This window comes from Vipera berus (assembly GCF_964194415.1).
Source record: "Vipera berus genome assembly, chromosome: 2".
Taxonomy (NCBI): domain Eukaryota; kingdom Metazoa; phylum Chordata; class Lepidosauria; order Squamata; family Viperidae; genus Vipera; species Vipera berus.
Genome location: NC_138203.1, coordinates 225907536 through 225929755, shown reverse-complemented (window position 1 = coordinate 225929755; position 22220 = coordinate 225907536). Strand labels below are relative to the sequence as shown.

Sequence of the window (22220 nt, the reverse complement as noted above, 5' to 3'; positions counted from 1 at the left end):
TAGGACAGAGGAATATCCCCTGTCCTGGGCCCTCCAGAGATCATTCACCAGAGCGACCAATGCCGTCTCCGTGCTGTACCCGGGTCTGAAACCTGATTGGTATGGGTCTAGATAATCCGCTTCATCCAGAACCAGAGGGAGCTGATGCGCCACCACACTCTCAACAACCTTCGCAAGAAAGCGAAGGTTGGAGACTGGACGAAAGTTATTTAACACAGCTGGGTCCAAGGCAGGCTTCTTGAGGAGAGGTCTCACCCTTATTGCTGGGTTTTGTGAACTACTGATTCAGGGCATGGTTTAAAAATTACACCAAAGAACAGCCAATTAGAATTTACAGAGATGTACCCAAGTAATATAAAAGCAGAAATAGAGAGATGCACAGATGTTGCTTTTGAAATTTGAACTCTGTAGGCAGGTATCTGTGGAAAAGAATTGTAAGGGATATTCAAAAAGAACGAATAAGTCTCAAGACTTAAAAAACCTGGTTGTTCAAATTGTCTGGCCTGGACTGAGGGATTTTAAATTTTAAAGTATTTTAATTAAATCATATTAAATTATATTAAATTAATTTTAAAATTTTAATTTTATTGTTATTATGAATTGTGGGCTTGTACTAATTTAATTCCATTTTATTCTCTTTTTGTACTGTTTTAGCTGCCCTGTGAACCGTCCTGAGTCCTTCGGGAATAGGGCGGTATATAAATTTAACAAATAAAATAAAATAAAAAAATAAAGAGATGACCAAAGATATTTAACAGGGCCAATCCTTAGGGAAGAGAAACTATTGTGTCAGAATAGCTTGATAGCAGATCCAATTACTGAAAGAGGTAGTGGCCAGGCTAAAACAGGATGCTTTTAATTGGATTTCTGCACTAATCAAAGATTTGGATTCAACATCTAAATGATACCTTTATGATTCTATGATGTGTAAGGGAAGGCTGGAAGCCATGTAAGTTTTCAATTTTTTTAAAAAATGTGATAATTTTTCATTTTTGTGACTGTTTACAAACTCTATCAGACATCATTATAGTTTCTGAGATTCCTGATGTTGGAATTTTTTTCTTTCAAGTTTTTATTATTTATTTATTTTTATTTATTAGTTTTTATAAACCGCCCTTCTCCCGAGGGACTCGGGGCGGTGTACAGAGGAAGGAAGGTATACAGATCGAACAATAAAAATAATAAGAAACACTAATGAACACAAACTGGGACCCCAATTAACGCTATCATGCCAGGCCAGCCTGCTGAAACAGGAAAGTTTTTAAGTCGCGACGGAAGGTACGGAGGTCAGGGGCCATCCGGATTTCTGTTGGTAAGGTGTTCCAGAGGGCTGGCGCACCCACTGAGAATGCCCTCCCCCTGGGGGCCACCAGCCGACATTCCTTGAGCGGTGGCACCCTGAGGAGGCCCTCTCTGTGGGAGCGCACAGGACGGTGGGGTGCTGACATCGGCAGAAGGTGCTCCCGAAGGTAGTCCGGACCCATGCCATGTAGGGCTTTGTAAGTCATCGTTAGCACCTTGAACTTCACACGGAAGGCAGCCGGAAGCCAGTGCAGCGCACGGAGGAGAGGTGTGATATGGGAGTATCGGGAGGCTCCCAAGAGTGTCCGTGCCGCCGCACTTTGCACCAGTTGAAGCTTCCGAGTGGATCTCAAGGGCAGCCCCATGTAGAGAGCGTTACAATAGTCTAGGCGAGATGTCACAAGGGCATGGGTGACTGTACGTAAGGAATCCAGGTCCAGATAAGGCCGTAGTTGGCGAATTAGTCGAACCCGGGAGAAGGCCCCCTTGGTCACAGCTCCAATGTGGTCTTCCAGGGAGAGCTGCGAGTCTAGGAGGACACCCAGGTTGCGGGCCCTATCAACAGGGGGAAGTAACTTGTCCCCAATGTTAAGCAGTGGGACGTTCTGAATCTCCTGGTTTCCCGGTACGTACAGCCATTCAGTCTTGTCCGGGTTCAGTTGAAGCCTGTTTCTCCCCATCCATTCCCGGACCGCTTTCAGGCAGCGGGACATCACGTCTAGGGCATCACTGATATTGTTTGGAGTTGAGATAAAAAGCTGGGTGTCATCAGCATACTGATGGTACCCTACTCCAAAACTGCGAATGATCTCACCCAGCGGTTTCATGTAGATGTTGAACAGGAGAGGCGAGAGGACCGACCCCTGAGGGACTCCGCAAGCGAGAGGCCTCGGGGTCGACCTCTGTCCCCCTGTCAGCACCGACTGCGAGCGACCCTGGAGAAAGGAGGAGAACCAACGCAGAACCGTGCCTCCCACTCCCAGTCCCCTGAGGCGTCGCAGCAAGATACCATGGTCGATGGTATCGAAAGCCGCCGAGAGGTCTAATAAGACTAGGACAGAGGAATGGCCCCTGTCCCGGGCTCTCCAGAGATCATTCATCAGAGCGACCAATGCCGTCTCCGTGCTGTAGCCCGGCCTGAAACCCGATTGGTACGGGTCTAGATAAACCGCTTCATCCAGGATCTGAGGAAGTTGGTGCGCCACCACGCTCTCAACAACCTTCGCAAGGAAGCGAAGATTGGAGACTGGACGAAAGTTATTCAAAGAGGATGGGTCCAAGGTGGGCTTCTTGAGGAGAGGTCTCACCACCGCCTCCTTCAAGGCGGTGGGGAAGTGACCCTCACTCAGAGAAGCAGAGATGACCGCTAGGAACCAGCCTCGTGTCGCCTCTCGAGCTGCATAGGCCAGCCAGGAAGGGCACGGGTCCAGTAAGCATGTGGAGGAGCTTAACCTTCTCATAATCCTGTCCACTTCCTTAGGAGTTACAGGATCAAATTCTTCCCAGATGACGTCGACAAGACTGTCCATGTCTTGTTCTTCCATCTCAGCCCAGTTGGAGTCCAGACCAGTTCGAATCCGAGCGATTTTATCCAGCAGATATTGACCAAATTCCTCGGCTCGACCCTGCAAGGGTTCCTCCCTCACCTCTTGGTTTAATAGGGAGCGAGTCACCCTGAACAAGGCAGCTGGGCGATTATCTGCGGACGCGATGAGGGTGGAAAAGTAGTTGGATTTTGCCACCCTTATCACAGCGAGATAAGACCTGGTGAGGATTCTTAGTCGCAATCGGTCGGATTCGGATCGACTGGACCTCCAACGGCTCTCTAGGCCCCGTCTCCGACGCTTCATCTCCCGGAGCTCCTCGGTGAACCATGGGGCTCGCTGGGATCTGCGCCGGGTCAGAGGCCGCAAGGGTACAACTCGGTCCAGAGCCTCCGTGGCTGCCTTTTCCCAGGCTTCCACTAAGGCTTCCGCCGAGCTGTGAGCAGGGGGTGCATGCGAGTCCCTAAGCGCTGCCTGGAACTTATCAGGGTCCATTAGGCGCCTAGGGCGGTACCATCTGACTGGCACCGTGCACCCACGGTGGGGGGTGGCAAGGGGGAAGTCTAGCCGCAGGAGGTGGTGATCGGTCCATGACAGGGGCGTAACAGTTGTGGCACCCCCACCGACATCATCACGCCACCGTCCAGACAAGAACACCAAGTCTGGGTTGTGGCCTCTCTCATGAGTCGGCCCAGAAATTATTTGCAACAGGTCCATGGCCGTCATGGAAGCCATGAACTCCCGAGCCAGTTCGGACGATCCTCCCAGGGACGGTAGATTAAAGTCGCCCAAGACCATGAGTCTTGGGAATTCAACCACCAACTCTGAGAGGACATCGAGTAGCTCGGGTAGGGCCGCCGCTGCACGATTAGGTGGTAGGTACGCCAGCAGCAGACCCAGCTGCGCCCCTGGGCCGAATCTCAGTAGGAGAGACTCACACCCGACCATCTGAGGGACGGTGGTCTCTCGCGGGCTAAGGGATTCCCTGATGATAACTGCCACTCCCCCGCCCCTCCCATGAGCCCGGGGCTGGTGCAGTACCTGGAAACCTGGCGGGCAGAGGTCAACCAGAGGAACACCCCCCTCTGGGCCCAGCCAGGTTTCCGTGATGCAGGCCAGGTCCGCATGCTCACTCTCCAATAGGTCACGAATGAGGTGAGCTTTGTTGGCTGCGGACCTTGCATTCAGGTAGACCAGCCTCAGCATGGGAGGGTGCGCACCTTTGCTCCCGGGTCCTCCGGGGGAGAACAGAGGGTCGGAGCGTCTCACCGCCTTTACAGAGCGGAGATGACACTCCCGGTGACGATACGGCCCTCTGTCTGTGCACCTTCTGCCATTCCCCACCATCCTAGGGATGGGACGTTCGTCAGTACGCCACTGGGTGTTATCGGCGACTGGCCCTCGTTGTACGCCGTCGCGAACGGCCGTGGGCCTGGCATGCGTTATGGTGGCTGGAAGGTGTGCCTTTCCCGCGCAACCATAGTCTCCTCCCTCCCCCCTCCCTAACCCCACAAAAAACTTAGCTAAGAACTTAATCAGGGGCCTCTTGATGGGAATGTGCTGGAGGCCCCTGACCCTGCCCGGCCATCTCTCAGAGGCCCAGTGGTTGGGCCCGTCATCAAGATTGGATGTGATGAAGGCGGGTCGCACCCAGGAGAGTGGGGAACCCCTGAGGGCGTGCAGTGCTATGCTAGAGTATTGAACGGGCATAGTCACAGGTGGTTCCGGGAAGGCTGTCCCCTGGATGGTGAATTTGCAGGAGGGTCGAGCCGGGTAGGTGCGTATCTGGATCGTCGCCCTGCCACTGCCACTTGGCCGGGCGAACCCCCAGAAGCAGGCCACTCCTCATCCTCTCACGATGGGTTGTGTCTCTGCTTCCGGAGGTGGTCCAGAACGTACTCTGGGTGAGGCATACCCCATAGAGCTCTCACCACTATGGGGTAGCAGGTGTATGGCCCAGCCACTCTGCCACCGTGGCTAGCACCCAGGCCCGTTATGTCCTGTGGGGAGAGAATGGGCAAAGATGGGTGAGAATGGGCAGAAGGCAGGATGGAGGGATCCATTAACTGGCGTCAGCTCCGGTGGTTCAGCCGCCCCAAACAGTTCCCTCCCTGATCCTCTGGGCGTTGTTCCCGGCCGCAGTTCCATGGCCCCTATTGGTTGGGGACCGTCCAGAGCGTGGCATCTCAGAGGTACGGGAGTCCCTGGTGTCATGCCCCTGGTGTTGCCGTCTCCGATCAAGATGTTTCGAGGAGGTGGGTCGGGCCGTCGCCTCCATTGTCCAGCGTCTCCTTTGGTGCGCATCTTTCGGAGGCACCGCCTCCGGCCCCTCCTGGATGGCTGCGACGGCTGCCGTGGTCCAGGGGCGGGTCTCTCACCTCCGGCGCCGCCGATGCCTTCGCCTCCGCCACCCAGCTGGTCCAGCTGGTGCCGCCGTCGCCCGGGAGCTGGTGGGGGGGGGGCCGGGGCAGAGCAGAGCCTCCGGCCCCTCCTGGATGGCTGCGACGGCTGCCGTGGTCCAGGGGCGGGTCTCTCACCTCCGGCGCCGCCGATGCCTTCGCCTCCGCCACCCAGCTGGTCCAGCTGGTCCGCGGCGTCTCCGCTGATAACCTGGAGACGCCGCCGTCGCCCGGGAGCCTGTGGGGGGGCCGGGGCAGAGCAGAGCCTCCGGCCCCTCCTCGATGGCCAGGGGGGGGGCCTGGAGGCGCCCCGCCGCCACCGCCATCGCCGTTGCCAGCGTCCCTGGATCCACGACCAGCCTGGGGGCTTGAAAAAAAATCGTTGCCGCAGCCGCTGCCATCCTTCCCGCCGGGGCCTCCGCCGCACAGCTGATCGGCGGAGGCGCCGCCCTTGCTCAGCAGTTGACAGCGGCAGAGGCAGGGCGGAGGGTGCTGGCTCCGTTATAACGGTCGCCAGCGGCCCAGGCGGCGGGGCAGGGGTGTCCTGGCACCCCTGCAGTTGTTCCGGGAGGCAGCGGGCGGCATAGTTACCCAGCTGTTTTGCCCGAAATTCTTGCCCCACCCCAGGGGTCCATTGACGTCCCTGGGGGGCTCCTGGGGGGACGCCTTACTGTTGGGGGCTACGGAGCTCTCCCCAGCGCGTCCGCCATCTTCGGAGCCGGCAAAAAAAAAAAAAAAAAAAAAAAGTTTACAATAAGTTTAAATTTAAAGAAAGATTGTATAGTGTAAGTAGTAATAAACAGTTTCTCCATTTGAAAAAAATAGACATATCATACTAAATCCCATGTAAAAGGTAACATATATTTTTTGCATATCCTGTGACCTATCTGTTCTAACTCTAGATAAAGAAACATATGCTTAACTATAAATAAGGAGGCATCTATTTTCATTCTAAGATAAGGAAATATTTGTTTGCAATATATTAACACATTCCATTCATTGATAATGACTTGCTAAATCTCTAAACTACTGTTGTTGTTGTTAGTTGCAAAGTCGTGTCCAACCCATCGCGACCCCATAGACAGCGTTCCTCCTTATAAAAAGGGAGACAAGTAACAGTTCTTTGTGGGCGCCCACCCATAAGCACTTGAAAACTTTGGACTGAATAAATATATATTCTTTAAGCTCCACTGATTCTCTGGTGTGTTGTACTGAATTTAGGAAATTATCCAAGGGAAAAGAATGTGTCTGATCCTTGTGACACTGGGATAACAATTTGTTTATTGCAGAGTCCTTGGGAGTTGGTTGTTTTCTTGCAGACATTTCATTACCCAACTACGTAACGTATCAATGCTAGAAGGGAATGGGGTTTTCCCTCTGTTTATATACAAATGACTTGCCCTATCAGTATTGGTGGAAATATTCTTGGTAGTTCCTTGATTAGGGTATTGTTTACTTCTAGGTGTTAATCTCTGCTTATCTGAGTTTTGATTGCTAGCCAACAGGTGCTGTGGTCTCTTAGCTTTTTGACTGTCTTTTTTAATGGTGTGTAGATGTTATTTATCTCTAAGTGTCTGTTGATGGCTGAATTTGTTTATTAAATTCAGTGAAACACAATTCCATTTTTTACAACACACCTCTTTGCTTTCTGGACAACTGATGTAGATAGGATTAATAAAGCAGGGCTTTTTGATGGCATATTTCAAACTAAAGTAATCCTATCACTTGGTCCTTGAAGAAACTGTTTTTCAAGGCCAAGTTGAACCAGTAAGTTCTTTCTATTAGTATGATTTATAAAAAAACAAAGAAAAACCCACATTTTGAATCAAGCATTGCCTTACTCTGATTCCACTAATAAGCCAAAATGGGAAGCATTTTTATTCAACAATTCTACTAGATTTGCATTAAGGACATGGTTTTTTCCCCTTCTTATAATTTGTAGCTATGCATGAAATACTAGAAACACTGGGCCAATCCATTTCAGATGTATACAAGGACTATGGCATTTTGTTTTCAATTAAACTAAGTAGAGGAGTTAAGTTAATACCAAGGAGGAATTGAATTCTTCCACTATTATTTGCTGGTAATGCTACTCATTTACCCATGCAGCAAGAGGAAGACTATGCTATAGATCCAAGATCCCTGTCAATATCAATAGTTATTTAGCATGTGAGTTGGAATATACTAGCGGTCAGGATGATTGATGACAGTTCTGCATCAATGCTCTGTAAGATTCACTCATCATAATGTGCATGCAGTTTTAACCTATTGCTGCATCTTTATACCTACAATAGTTAATTCAGGGGGGAAAATAAGGATTTGTTAGACAAAAATAAAATCAAGCCATATGATATGTTTCTCTTTCATTCACTATCAGCCACAATATACATTATGGCATTGCACCTCTTAAAATGATGTTCAGTTCAGAGGTGGTCACATTATGTTCAAGTCTATAATTTTCCCATATGAAATTAAGAGATACAAAATTGAGGAACAATTTTAAAGTAAGTCATATCACATTAATCCTTTAGGAAATAGGCAGAAAACTGGATATTAAAAACAGAGAACCTGCTGCTGCTCCCAAGCCTATGTAACAATGGAACCAAGGAAATAATATTTATTAGATAAACAATGGAGAAACAAGTTTTACCTTCATTTTCTTCTCCAGGTGGATGATAAAATGAGAGCCCAAGAGATATGATGGCTGCGATTTCCAAGATGATGAGAGTCACATCCTGCAATGCTTCCCAGACTAACTGTATGAAAGTTTTTGGCTTCTTTGGAGGTATAAAGTTTTTCCCAAAAATTAGCCTTCTTTTATCTAGGTCAGCAGTAGTGCCAGGTAATCCTACAGATCAAGGAAAAATTAATAGTAAGTGAGAAATCTGTTAATATTTTTTAAACTACGGTTTAAAATACAACTTTTTTGCTTTTATCACTTAGCATTTATAGTTTATTAGACTTCCAATTTTGTAATTTTCTTTTGGCAAACTCATTCTCAGCTAATGTATCACAGAGATGTCTGGGTATTTGCAAAGGCATTTGAGAAACACAATTCTACTCTAGCTTTTCCATTAGGCAAAAACAATGCTAAAAATCCACAGGCAAACAATCCAACTTATGTTTATACAGAATGCTAAAAAGAGGATTAATGTAGCAAACAAATTTACAAAATTTCAATTATATTAGCAAAGTAATAGATAAAAATAAGTTCACAATTTCCTGTCTATGTTTTTATAGCTAAGAAAAGTATTGGGTGGTATTGTGAAATATTTCTGCCCTTAAGTTCCATTTAGTAACAATAAAATGCTTCTGCTTGGACATGTTTCCTCCCACTTTTTTTCCATTCTCCCAACTAAATCAGTCTTCAGAGCTTTACTCAATACTATTCCAGAACTTTCCTCAAATATTAAGGGATTGCTTTGAGAGAAAGAAGCATAACAGAAGACTGAAAAAAATCTGAGTCTTTTGAAACAAAAGTGTTTTCTATTAGCCATAAAAAGATGCAGAGCCAGCCAACGTGTAGTGAGCATTTATATAACAGAAATGCTATACGTAATATCCAATTTATATCATGTTATACCTAGGAATATATACAGTAACTGTTATTCTATTTACGAATATGCCAGGAAATGCCATTTATTAACATAATGCCTGAAAGAGAACTTAAGTTGAAATTCAGCTGTCTTAAAGTAGTTATATTTCATCCTAATGTTCAAGTCAGTCCAAACTCAAAATCTCTTACTATAATTAACTGTTGTGTCATTTCCTCTAGCTACTGCATAGTTTATTGCACAGTGCATTAAAAAACTAATCAGGAGACAAAGTGTTGATCCTACAAGGAAATGTTATTATAAACAGTTGCAGAGAAATATATTGGAGTAAGACAAACAAAATGATTTTAGGGGATGTACGCTGTATATTTTTGGTGTGAGCATCTCTAAAATGGAAAATCCAGGGGCAGCTGCTGGATAGCACAACTTCTTTAAAGAACCTTAAGAAAGTGATTTGTAAGTGATGTTTATGGATCTCTTCCAATTGCAGTATCAATTAGCAATGTCCTTCAAAAGACATCATTTGATATTATTTTTTCCAGCAAAGGGAAATCTTTGTGCTTGTACACATCTGAACATAGTCAGGAACAGCTTGAAGTAAGAGTTGGAAAAAATATGCATCTTCTTTAATGGTTTGACAAGAAATGCTTCATAACATTTCCTCACATTCAGAAACAGTTTTTCCAAAGGATTTGTACAAAAATCAAACATTCCTGTGAAAACAGGCTACATGGGTGTACTGCATCTATTGTAGAAGAATGTTCATGAAATTTCCAAATTAACATTTTAAAGAGAGTGCTAAGAAAAATTCACAGGCATATGGTAAAAAGCTGTGAGTGAACAACTAAATGCAATGGAGTAACAATTCAAAAACATAATTATTATATTACAATGTATTTGGAGGTGCTTAAGTGTAAAGTCAATTAAAGTTTATTCTAGGGCAACACAGTTTGCTATCATCACTGTACCCCTAGATACTTTTCTTGAGAATTAGCAAGCTTCCTGACAAAGAGTATGCATGCTACAACACCAATCTCTGGCACCATCTTCATGTACAATGATTCTGCCTCCCCCTCCCCCCTCCATGTTTCTTAAAAACATTCTTAAAAACTAAATATGATAGATGGCTGCTGCTTTGGGTGCAAGAAAATAAGGCAAAGTAAGCCACCTCAAAAGAATGTCTCAGATTACCAAACTAGATAATTAAATAATGAATAAAAATGATGTGGGAGAGATGTGCAATTTAATGGCAGTACACAGCAAAACAGAGATGATAATTGGTAGCATTATTTTGCATTATGAATACACAATTCCCACAGAATGAAGGAATTTCTCCTTTAGAAGTAAAAACAAAAACTGACATCAATAAAGATTGACTGAAGAATAGTTAAGACACAGTTAATTGATACTAATATTTCATCAAGTTCATAAATCTTTTAATTAATATTATCTAGTTGTCATAATTCCAGAACTACTCTTAAATCAAAGGATCTGGCACCAAGCCTGGTTTGGCTTTAGTGTAATTCTAAATGTACTTACTAAAGGGAAAGCTCAATTGAATACAATGAAATTAAGGTTTGAATAAACAAGTTTAAAAATGTGTTATTTCCTATTATTTGGACATATCTCAAGACAACAAGGCAGAAACAATCATCTATCCAACTCAGTCATCTTTCTTTGGCGATCCACCCACATTATAGTAACCCATAGGAGTGGGTTGCATCTTGGTAGTCTTTTTTCACCTTTCTGATACATTATGTTCAATATTTGATAGATTTCTTACTATTCATTTATCTCCTCTCTTCTTTTTTCTTCATGTGTCTTAATATTCTCTTTCCATTGAGTTTTAATAAGAAAAAATATATATTTATGAAATGTAAAAAGGGAGGTGTAATGAAGCATTCTGTTCATTAATCTCTCTAAAAGAAAGGAAGAGTAATGGAGGCTCTTAACTTGACCTACCATTATTCATTTATTGACAAAGTGTCATGGAAGAAATTTTTTTAATCAGTACAGTTTTCTGAGCTTGCTTCACCCCACAAGGAGCCTTGGTGGAGCAGTGGGCTAATGCCTCCTTAAGTAACACCAGCTGCCTGCAATTAGTGCAGGTTCACATCCCACCAGGCTCAAGGTTGACTCAGCCTTCCATCCTTCCGAGGTAGGTAAAATGAGGACCCAGATTGTTGGGGGCAATTAAGCTGACTTTGTAATAATGCCACTTGGGGGGGGGGTGTGAAAGCCCTAATAAGCAGGCATATACATAGAATGAAGGCTACTGCTAAGCTTGTAAGCCGCCCTGAGTCTTCGGAGAAGGGCGGGATATAAATGGAATTAAAATAAAAAAAATGAGACAAGTAATTGTTCTACAATTATTTAGACAATCTTATCAACACACTTTTTTATTACGTGATGTTGATGTCAACTTTTAATGACCACATAGACAGACCTTCTCTAGGATGAAAATGGTACACAATCGGTTATCTCCTAGTAATTCCAAAAGAAGGTCTATATTCATAGACAAATTGCTTTGTGAACTGCTCCATCCACTGGATTGAATTTTATAGTCTCTATAGATGCTAAATGTTTGCGCACCACTGAACCACGCAAGACTGTGACAATATTTAATAGAAATGTAATACATGTATAAATGTGCAGGACTGCATACTTAATCTCCACTGTAAGGAATTTATAGTATCTCTATATTTTAATTAAATCTCACGACTGGTAAGCTATACTTCAGTTATCCAGTTCTGCTAATAGCTGCAAGAAGCACTATGTCTCATACCCACATACAGTATCAAGGTGTCATAAAGATGTCTGCTTGCACATATATAATATAGTATTCATTTCACACTATATGTATTTACCATTGCAATGTGTGGGGCATTTCCTTGTTTAGAATCAAGAGGAGATATGGGAACCTGAATTCAGATACTGAATTAATCAAATAAGATTTATAGTATTTCTATATTTTATTAATTTTTTTTATTATTTAGTTGCCAGAAAATATTTAGAAAGGAACTTGTAGTACAGAAAAATGCAATTTTTTGGAAATTCCTCTCTCTATCATCTAGTGGTTCTTGAAAATCTATTCCAAAAAGGTTGGAAAACATTCATGAACAACATAAAAGGTGGGAGAGAGCCCTTGGGGGAGAGGGGAGTGGGGCAGAGTGGGAGAAATTGCCTGCCATTAGTAACAGATTGACAGCTCTGGTGAAGCCCCATGACAGCCAGTACGATGTACATTCTAAACCAATCTGTGGACAATATCAGACTAAATACCTCTGAAAGCAGAATAGACAAAGCTCATTTCAGTTCCTGTATCAATCTTCTTGTTTTCAAAGCAGAACTCTTTCACGCTGAACCTACTAAATACCTCCACTGCCTTTATACATCAGCATCCTCTCAGCCCTTGACTTGTCCTTGAGAAAGCTCTTTACAAAAATGACTCACACATTCTACACTCAATTAGATGTCATAAAACAAACAAAGTAACCCAGAATTAATCACTCAGGAACTCTTCATGTGCCAGGGACAGCCTCAATCAGGTTCGTAACAAAAAATAGAAAAGTAGTATGTTCAATAATCTTTTTTCTACAAAACTCCCTAGTTTTCTAAGCTAACATTAGGAGAATGTTTACATAAAATATTTTAAGTATTTTTTAAAAAAATATTTTGCAGTACCTTTTCACATTTACTAGATTCAGTATGCTACTCTTCTTTTCTCTATTTTTGTGCATCCTTCCAAAACACCCAACCCACTATTATTTCATTTTGTTTCTTTTACAGGATTTTCCTTGAGAACTATATGGCTGATATGTTCCAAGGGAGAACGTTGCTTATGTTTAACTGTATCTCAATCAAACTGCAGGGCGTAGGAGACAAACAGTACTGTATTCTGCTTATTGTATATACCTCTCAAAGGAAATTCCTGTACTTCAGAGATAGGAAAACACTTATGAGGGCCTTCCACTATCCATCTTTCCTTCTCACCAGAATATCTGTATTTATTAGAGACAAGCAGAAGAGCTGCAACATGTATATCTATTGCAGGAACTAATCTAGGTCAGTCACTGGAACCAGACGTTGGAGCCCATCGTCAGGGAACTTCTCATATCTCTGTATATCTACTCCTTTCTTTCTCCTCTATATGGAATATATTTGCTCTGGAACTATTGGTTATATATGTATATGTGGTCATGTGGCCGGCATGACTAGACGCCAAAGGCACACGGAATGCTGTTACCTTCCCACCGTAGTGGTCCCTATTTTTCTACTTGCATTTTTACGTGCTTTTGAACTGCTAGGTTGGCAGAAGCTGGGATGAGTAACAGGCACTCACTCTGTCCCGAGTGCCGCGTAACAGAGTGAGTGCCTGTTACTCGTCCCAGCTTCTGCCAACCTAGCAGTTCGAAAGCACGTAAAAATGCAAGTAGAAAAATAGGGACCACTACGCTGGGAAGGTAACAGCGTTCCATGCGCCTTTGGCATCTAGTCATGCCGGCCACATGACCACGGAGACGTCCTCGGACAAGCGCTGGCTCCTCGGCTTTGAAACGGAGATGAGCACTGGCCCCTAGAGTTGGAAATGACTAGCACGCATGTGCGGGGGAACCTTTACCTTTACCTTTTTTATGTTTGTATGTATGTATGTATGTATGTATGTATGTATGTATGTGTCATCCATCTCATCTAGAGGCATCTCTGGGTAGCTTACAAACATTAAAACCATTAAACAGCCACTATTAGCTTTGTGAATCTAAGAGTTAGTTACATTATCTAGGGCAGTAAGTTGCATATGGTCACTCATCCAGTTGATGAGTGTGAACACTAAAAACTGAGAAAGATAATTGTGGAACACTGTGGAGACTGTAACCTTCCATGATCACTTCATTTAAACCAAGGAGATCATTGAGCAATTCAGTGCAGAAAGCACAATGAGTCAAGCCATGATTGGCTTAAACATGGCTTAATGAATAAGCTATAACAAAAAAGAACAAGTAGGGCAATTCACAACAAATGTTTAAACTCATTCTGAGATTCATATTTTATTGATTTTCTTCAGTTGTAACTGTTCTTCTCTTAGAATAGACAGACACAGCTTAGGCAATACAACACCTAGAATCACATACAGTATCTGAAATGAGTAGCTATATACAATAATTCAAATAAGGAAATAAAATACCATCAATGGGTATTCTATGCTGTTAGGGGAAGCACCTCATTAAATGTTATTTATGGAAGAGTAGCATGCAGTTTTTAATATCAATGAAGGTTGCAATGACAGAAAAAGACATTCCTAGCACTAAAAAGACAACAACTAGAATTGTACTGCAAAGATTCTCAGCAGTCACAATTACATTTAGCTCTTTGGAGGATTCATAGTTACAATACAGCTGTTTTCTCAGCAAGAGAAAAATGTCAACCTCCTGGAGAGCCTTAATTAAATAAAAGGCAACTTTGCAAAGTGGGAGGAGTACTATTAAGTCATCAGCCTAACCATTTGCATGGTACCATGCATTAACCTTGCTTGCCAACTTGATTATCATTATAAATTACATCTTTTTAAAACCAGAAGCAGCAGTGGCATTTCTTATCTTGGCATAGCAATTTTCTATTCTGGTAGATAGGTCTAACAATGTAAAGCATCGACAGAGAGAACAGAAATGAGGACAAGTTTTATTTTTTCTAAATGTTCTGCCCTAATGCGAGCAATGAACCAAACCTGCCCCAAAATCCAGGGCTGGGCAGTGATAGAAACTTTTGATTCTTCAGGTCTTTAGCCTTTCCTGTCCCAAACTGTTGAAGATAGGAGTCCTGCTGAAAGTGTCATCAAAATGTTGGGTGGAAGTGGATTTAAACTCACGTTTTCTCCTCCCAGATCCAGGCTCCATCACTGACCTTGGAGTGAAAAATCTCTGGGATTTCCTGAATCTTGATTTAGAAACATTGTCATTGGCTCTACCATTTATCTAAAGAATTCTTACAGAATTATGAGATCTACTTTTCAACGAAAATATCACATATCTTATTCATTGTTCTATGCGAGCCTGTTCTTGAAATACCTTGCTGACTGTAGAATTATGGACATAATGTTAGATTAGAATGGGAAATGGAAATCTCTAAAATGCTTTCTGAGACCCTGCATATTTGGCTTATACATGTGAAAATGAAGCACCAATTACTGCTCTCTTGTCAAAGTGAAACTAGCATTACTTAAAGGAAAGTACGTATTAATGTTCTATGATCTGTATTCTAATGGGAAAAGATATGGTTAAATTCATTTGTTATAATGAAGCTTACTTGTCTTGGCAGTGAATGCGCAGATAGAGTGGCAGCATTGGGGATGTTTTGACACACACGTTGTCTCCTTTCTCGGAAATAAACACATACATTACTTTAGCCTCTCATCCCACAATGGCTTCTGCTGTTCCTTTCTAAAAAATCAGATCCTAGCAGATTTGAAGCAGACTACTTTTCTTCAACATATATTTCTGAAAGGAGGTGACAACCCAAATAGCTTATGTTATGTATATAGGGGTTGTTTCCACAGGATTGAGCCACAGACACCACCAGGTGGCAGGGTACCCTGTCCGGATTGGCAGAGTGGTCCTTGGCAGGAAATCTGGACAAGGGGATTGGTTCCAGGTATACCTGGCTAGGTATATAAGAGGGGCTAATAGCCCTTTGTCTCCAGTCATGTGCTAGCTTCAATAAAGGTCTATTATGCTGAGCCCTGTTGTCCAGAGTCATCCATGCGGTCCAGAACCCACTACACAATAGCTTATTTCAACAACTTTTCTTCACCAGTTTTCCAAGTAAGCTTCTGCTACTATTTTGTTAGCTATAATGGAAGCATGCTTTTACTAAATGTATGGGGGGGATATGAAAAATAGCTTTGTTAATGCAAATACTAATTTTTTTTTCTTATCAGGAAGTTGAAAAAGAGTGTTAGATGCAAGAAATTTATTTGACACCCAGATATCCTCCAGTTTATAGATGCATGGTACAGTTGCATTTACTATGATCTACATGAAGAAAAAAAAGACACAGGTATTCCTCAACTTACAACCATGGTGGAGCTGAAGAATTTCTGTTATAACTTGTTGCATTTGTAAGTCAAGGCACCATGTGATTTTATGATCATTTTTACAACAGTGGTAAAGCAAATCACCACACTCATAAAGCAAATCATGTGATCATTAAGCAAATAAAATGGTCGTTAAGCAAACCCATTCTTTTGAATGGGTGTTTTTTGGCAGAAACTAGCAAAAAACAGCAAAAACTAGGAGGGAGAGTCATAAATCACACCCATGTGAGCCAGTTGCTAAGCACTCAAAATGCAATCATGTCACCTCAAAGGAAGGAGTGGCAGTTGTAACTTTGAACATGGATCGTAAGTAATTTTTTTGAAGTCTGATATAATTTTGAACAGTCATTAAGTAACTAGTTGTAAATCGAGGACTAACTGTACTCTTACAGGATCTGAATTATTCCTGGGCAGAGAACCTCTCTATTCCCGTTTCATTTTATGATTTTTTTTGTAGAAATTATTTTAAAGACATTCTGAAGAGTTGGAGGAAAGTCCTTGCAATTTTGAAGAGCTAGGGCAGACATGTCAAACACAAGGCCCGGGGGCCGGATCCGGCCTGCGAAGTGGTTTCATGTGGCCTGCGAAGCCATCCTGGAAACAGTGAGGTAACAGCCCCCGCTGCCTTGGCCCTGGACCAGAGACCCTCCTTCTGCCAGACACCCTCAGATCTGTCCCACTCCTGCCCAGGCCCCCATAGGCATCCTTGATGCGAACGATGTAGAGCTGGCCACGCCCACCCAGTAGGCCATACGCACTTTAGCCACGCCCACCCAGTAGGCCACGCCCACCCAGGCCACACCCACCCGGCCCCCTGAGGGCAACTGCAATGCTGATGCAGCCCTCAATGAAATTGAGTTTGACACCCCTGAGCTAGGGTGTGATGTCCTGTCATGCTATTCTAGGAATATGCAAAACTATAGATATAGAGTAAAGCCACAAAAATTCCTTTGAGCATATGAGACAAATTCATGTAAGAAGCTGCGCTTTTTCCTATACTTCCACAATAGCCTTGTCATCCAAGGAAAATTCATGTTCAAAGTAAAGAGGAATTCACAGTATGGTGTGCATGCCCACACTTGGCCCCAAACTTCTTTGTGGCTCTGATTCTGAGGTACTGCACATGCCTACACTGTGCAACATTATCTAAAATACAGAAAAAAATAATAAGGAAAGAAAAGAAAGCCATGAGAGGGGGGGGGGAAGCAAAGAATGTAGCAAAATCAATACCAGAACCATTTGATTTTTTTTGTCCTTGCAGCCCATGCCCTCTTTCAAGCATTGCCTTTGGTTCTGATATATACACATAAATATTATCTCTTCATTTATCCCTACAATGATCCTGAAAGTAATCTGGACTGCAAGTGATTCACTGCTATCATTCAGTAAGGGGCTAAACGTAGCAAAAGGTAGGTTTCATTTATGTTTCTCCAGTCTGAATCAACTACCCTTAACCCCTGTCATACATTTACTTACCTGCATGGAGGGATGCAAGATTTGTGCATTTCCCATGCTTCCATTAAATTTGGAAATCACATTTCAGGAAAGATCTTTCTGGCTTTTTCAGCAGCAACGTTAATGTCACCACTGAGGAGGAATCCTGCCCTTCAGAAATGGTTATGGAATTTACCCTTCCCCGCTCCTCCAAGTATGAGAAAGTATCCATAAGTCTAACAGAGTATTCTGAAAGGCAATTTTGTCCAGCTCTATATGAAATGTATAAAATAAAAAATTAATATGCAATTATGGACTGTACTCAAAATATCTGTTGAAGAAGGAATGGTTGTGTCCTTCTTGCTATCTGCATTTTTAAAAACGTTTTCTTTCATTTTAAAATGTAAGGGCTTAGTGCAGAAAAGCAATTACGGGGTGCATGTTGCATGTTTCATGAACTCTCAACTACCATCTATATTTTTTTCTTTTTTTTCTTTTTAATCTTCCTTGCCTTTGTCTATTTAACTGTATTGGCAACACTGGAGTTGAAAGAAATGAATTGCTGTGAATCTCTCCAGCCTTCAACACTGTTTCCTGATGCTAAAATTAACTTGGGTCACTTTGCCCTTTCTGTAGACCAAATTTCTGCTATAGCAGATAATTGATTGACTGATTATGTGTTATCAAGTCAGTGATGGTTCTCAGCAATTACATAGATAGATTTCCTCTATTATGATCTGCCCCTTAACCTGGTTCTTTAGGTCTTTCAATGGTGTACTGATGATCATTGTAACTGAGTCTATCCATTTAGCTGCTAAATTCTTTCTACCTTTCCCAGCATTAGAATTTTTTTCCAGAGAGTTGAGTCTTCCCAGAATGTGACCGAAGTGGAGGCATTTGATCATCCGTGCCTTGAAGGAGAACTCTGGGTTGATTTGTTCAATGGTCCATTGGTTTGTCATTGTGTCTGTCCACAGCATTCTTAGGAATCTTCTCCAACACCAAAGTTCAAAAGTGTCAACACTCTTTCTGTCCTGCTTCTTCAAAGACAACCTTTTGCTTACAGGACAGTTACTACTTGCACACATCACTGTGAGAAAAAGGTTGCCTTTTAACAAATGCCACTAATTTCCATAATATAAAGTTATCTCTACCATTTGTTCAGATATGGGGGACAACATACACACATTTCACGCTAAATTAATATTTTGTACAGACTTGTTTACAGTAACAAAAATGTCCACTTGCCAGATTTCAATGGTGTACTGATGATCATTGTAACTGAGTCTATCCATTTAGCTGCTAAATTCTTTCTACCTTTCCCAGCATTAGAATTTTTTTCCAGAGAGTTGAGTCTTCCCAGAATGTGACCGAAGTGGAGGCATTTGATCATCCGTGCCTTGAAGGAGAACTCTGGGTTGATTTGTTCAATGGTCCATTGGTTTGTCATTGTGTCTGTCCACAGCATTCTTAGGAATCTTCTCCAACACCAAAGTTCAAAAGTGTCAACACTCTTTCTGTCCTGCTTCTTCAAAGACCACCTTTTGCTTACAGGACAGTTACTACTTGCACACATCACTGTGAGAAAAAGGTTGCCTTTTAACAAATGCCACTAATTTCCATAATATAAAGTTATCTCTACCATTTGTTCAGATATGGGGGACAACATACACACATTTCACGCTAAATTAATATTTTGTACAGACTTGTTTACAGTAACAAAAATGTCCACTTGCCAGATTTCAAGAGAATTAATTAGAAATAGATTTTTATAAACAAATGATGCGCCAAGCCTTTGGCACGATAATAAGCACAGTATCCTGTGCCAACATTTTCTTGCTTGTTCAACTATAACATTCTAAATGGCAAATGAGTTCATTAGAAACTGAATAAAGGATACAGTTAATAGCATATATATTAACTTATTGATTAACTAAAATGGGTTTGACTTAAGGTGATTATAGGAAAAGCAAGATAATAGAAGATCCATGATCAGAAACCCCAGAATATTTGCTTTCCCACTGGAAGATAAATGGAAAAAAATGGGGAGCTATTTCCATGGGTGAGATTTTGCAAAAATGAAGAGGGGAAATTATCAGTTACAATAATGGATTCTTTTGACTTTTTTTTTCAAACTGTTTTGATAAAGTGTCCTGTAACATTGCTCAAAGAGATAGATAGAGGCCATGAGGAGGCAGACTGAAAGCAACATCAAAAAAAAATTACACAAATATGAGCTGCCACTGCTGTGGCTACTGCCTGTAGATGGCCTTGGGTTAGGCTGAAACAGGAAATAAATAAATATAAATAAATAAATAAACCTTTATTGTCAAAGTACATGTGTACATTGAGATTAGCTGAGCCTCCCCCCGTGCTCTCTCCCCCCAACACACAGTGACAACAAACCCTCCATCCTACCACACCATGTGAACCAACTACACCACACACCGGCCTCCCAAGTAAATTCTGCATACGTTCACAGAGATTATGTCCCATTTAAAAGCCTAACAGCCCATGGATAAAAGCTATTTTTCAGCCTGTTGGTACGGCTGGCTATATTCCTATATCTCCTACCGGATGGTAGGAGAGTAAAGAGATTTGTCCCGTGCTTGGGACCTAAGCAAGTGCATTCTAAATACTTAACAAACATTTAAAACATATATATATATATATATATATATATATATAGATATATATAGAGATAGATAGATAGATAGATAGATAGATAGATAGATAGATAGATAGATAGATAGATAGATAGATAGATAGATAGATATAGATATAGATATAGATATAGATATAGATATGGATATAACACCAATCACAATAAGGTTCATCAAGCTTTCCTGATAAGCTTACTCACTATAGCCTACTGCTACATGTGAACACAGCCAGTGCCTCCATCTCTTAAGACCTTCCCCAAATTTTACCATATGTGATTCAGAATAAACAAGCATTTATTTATTGGGTTTGTATGTTGTTCCTGATTATTTACTTTATTTGTATAAAGGCCATTCCCTACGGCCATAAGTTACAAAGCTTGGGGCCTAGATACCTACAAGATGATCTTTCCTAAATATATTTTACCCACCTGACCTGAACAAACACTGAATATCTATGGAGGCTCCCTATTTATCATGCAACAGGAGGGGGCAAGAAAATAAACATTCTTTGGGACCACTGCCTCCTTCGGAACAACTTGATCTCCAAGCAAGGATGGGCCCACTCTGAAGCCTTGCTGTTAATAGGTCTTCAGAAATCAATTAGGATAATAAATGGATAAACACTGTATTACTGTTATGAATATTTTATTATTATATTTATGGTGCTGCATTAGTATTGTACTACTTTTGTGTACCTGAGTAATTTTTGACTTGAAATGGTCTTTAAATTTTATAAAAAATAAAATAATTATTTTTCAACCTTCCAAGCCACAAGGTGCAAGGGTATTTCAGGGAAAAATTTCTTTTAATTTAGATTAGAATTTTATTAAATCAACAAATGTTGTCATTTACTTTGATTAAAATGTTTTACACTGTAACATTTGAAAAAAGCATTGTAATGTTGCAATGAAGAAGTCAAAGCACGTTAAAAAAATGACATGAATTAATGTCAGAAATCCTAAAACTGATGATGTCAAACGCCTCAACTGAGACTATTGCATAACCGACGGAAAGAACGAATGGCATAGAGATACTTTATTTTGGTATCAGATTGTGAACAGCGTGTGCTGTAAAGAGCACACAGTGATCCTTTTTTTGAAAGAATCGTCCCTCAAGACAAATTTCATTTCAACCTCAATATATTGTTGTAAATTATGGATAACACTTGCAGTAAAACACAGTCATCAGAGTCTAGTGAAACTATGGTCTTATCCTTCATGAATTGTGCCACTTCAGCATGGAAGAAAACTGACTGTCACATAAGACAAACATACAAAACAACACTTACTCGAGAGCATTCCAGACTGGTCTGGAATGTATTCCCTGAAGTTTCCATATATTTTCTATTTGTTCTGAACATAAAGGAAAATGCTTGCCGTAGGAAGGCCAGGGCTGCCTCCCCATCCCATATAAAGGTTTGTTAATAATTAAAGACTTCCTTTTCTCTAAGCATCCCTTTCAGACTCTCACTTCGCATAGATCTGATAGCAGTCATCTCAGCCCCCTCAGGTACACTCATCTATAATTCATCATTCAGAATTTCAGTTGACTGCAGATGTGCTCTCACAATGAGAAACACTCATTAACTTCTTCTTCTTGAACAAAAGTCATTGATAGAAAATGGGTCATTTTATATATGCATGTGTTTGTGTGTCTATATATGCACAGTATGTATATACATGCCCAGTTTACTTCTGTTTTCCAAGCTAACACACATAGCTTGTATTTGCTAATCAGCATCATCATATTTGTACACTTCTCCATAGACAACTAACCCAGATTGTTGGGGGCAATTAAGCTGACTTTGTAATAATGCCGATTGGGGGTGTGTGTGAAAGCCCTAATAAGCAGGCATATACATAGAATGAAGGCTGCTGCTAAGCTTGTAAGCCGCCCTGAGTCTTCGGAGAAGGGCGGGATATAAATGGAATTAAAATAAAAATAAATAAATAAGTACTAAGAATGAGCTATGGACTAGACTGGCGTCCATATAACCTGGAATTAAATTGTAAGAGTTTCCTTTTTTTAAAGGAACGTGATATTCTTATTATCTATGCTGGTAGTGGTTAGCACAGTACTAACATGCACTATCTGACTGCTTAACTGTACTATCTCTTCTTATTATTTCTTGACAATATGAGATGTGACTATTAGCTTAAACAGAAAATAAATAATCTACACCTTTTTGTTTTGTTGCATTTGACCATAAAAAATATAATACCTTCTGATAAATT

The 22220-nt window shown here is 41.8% G+C and overlaps 1 protein-coding gene across 7 annotated transcripts in view; it reads right to left on the bottom strand.

The window, feature by feature from the left end:
* The window catches only part of ATP2B2 (ATPase plasma membrane Ca2+ transporting 2), a gene marked incomplete at both ends in the record, with an annotated part of 149395 nt that overhangs the window by 109609 nt on the left and 17566 nt on the right, over positions 1–22220 (bottom strand). For all 7 annotated transcript variants that reach the window (XM_081316839.1, XM_081316840.1, XM_081316842.1 and 4 more), the window contains one exon: positions 7896–8093. In XM_081316839.1, coding sequence (XP_081172965.1) covers positions 7896–8093 — 198 coding nt within the window. The remainder of the gene's footprint in view (positions 1–7895; positions 8094–22220) is intronic.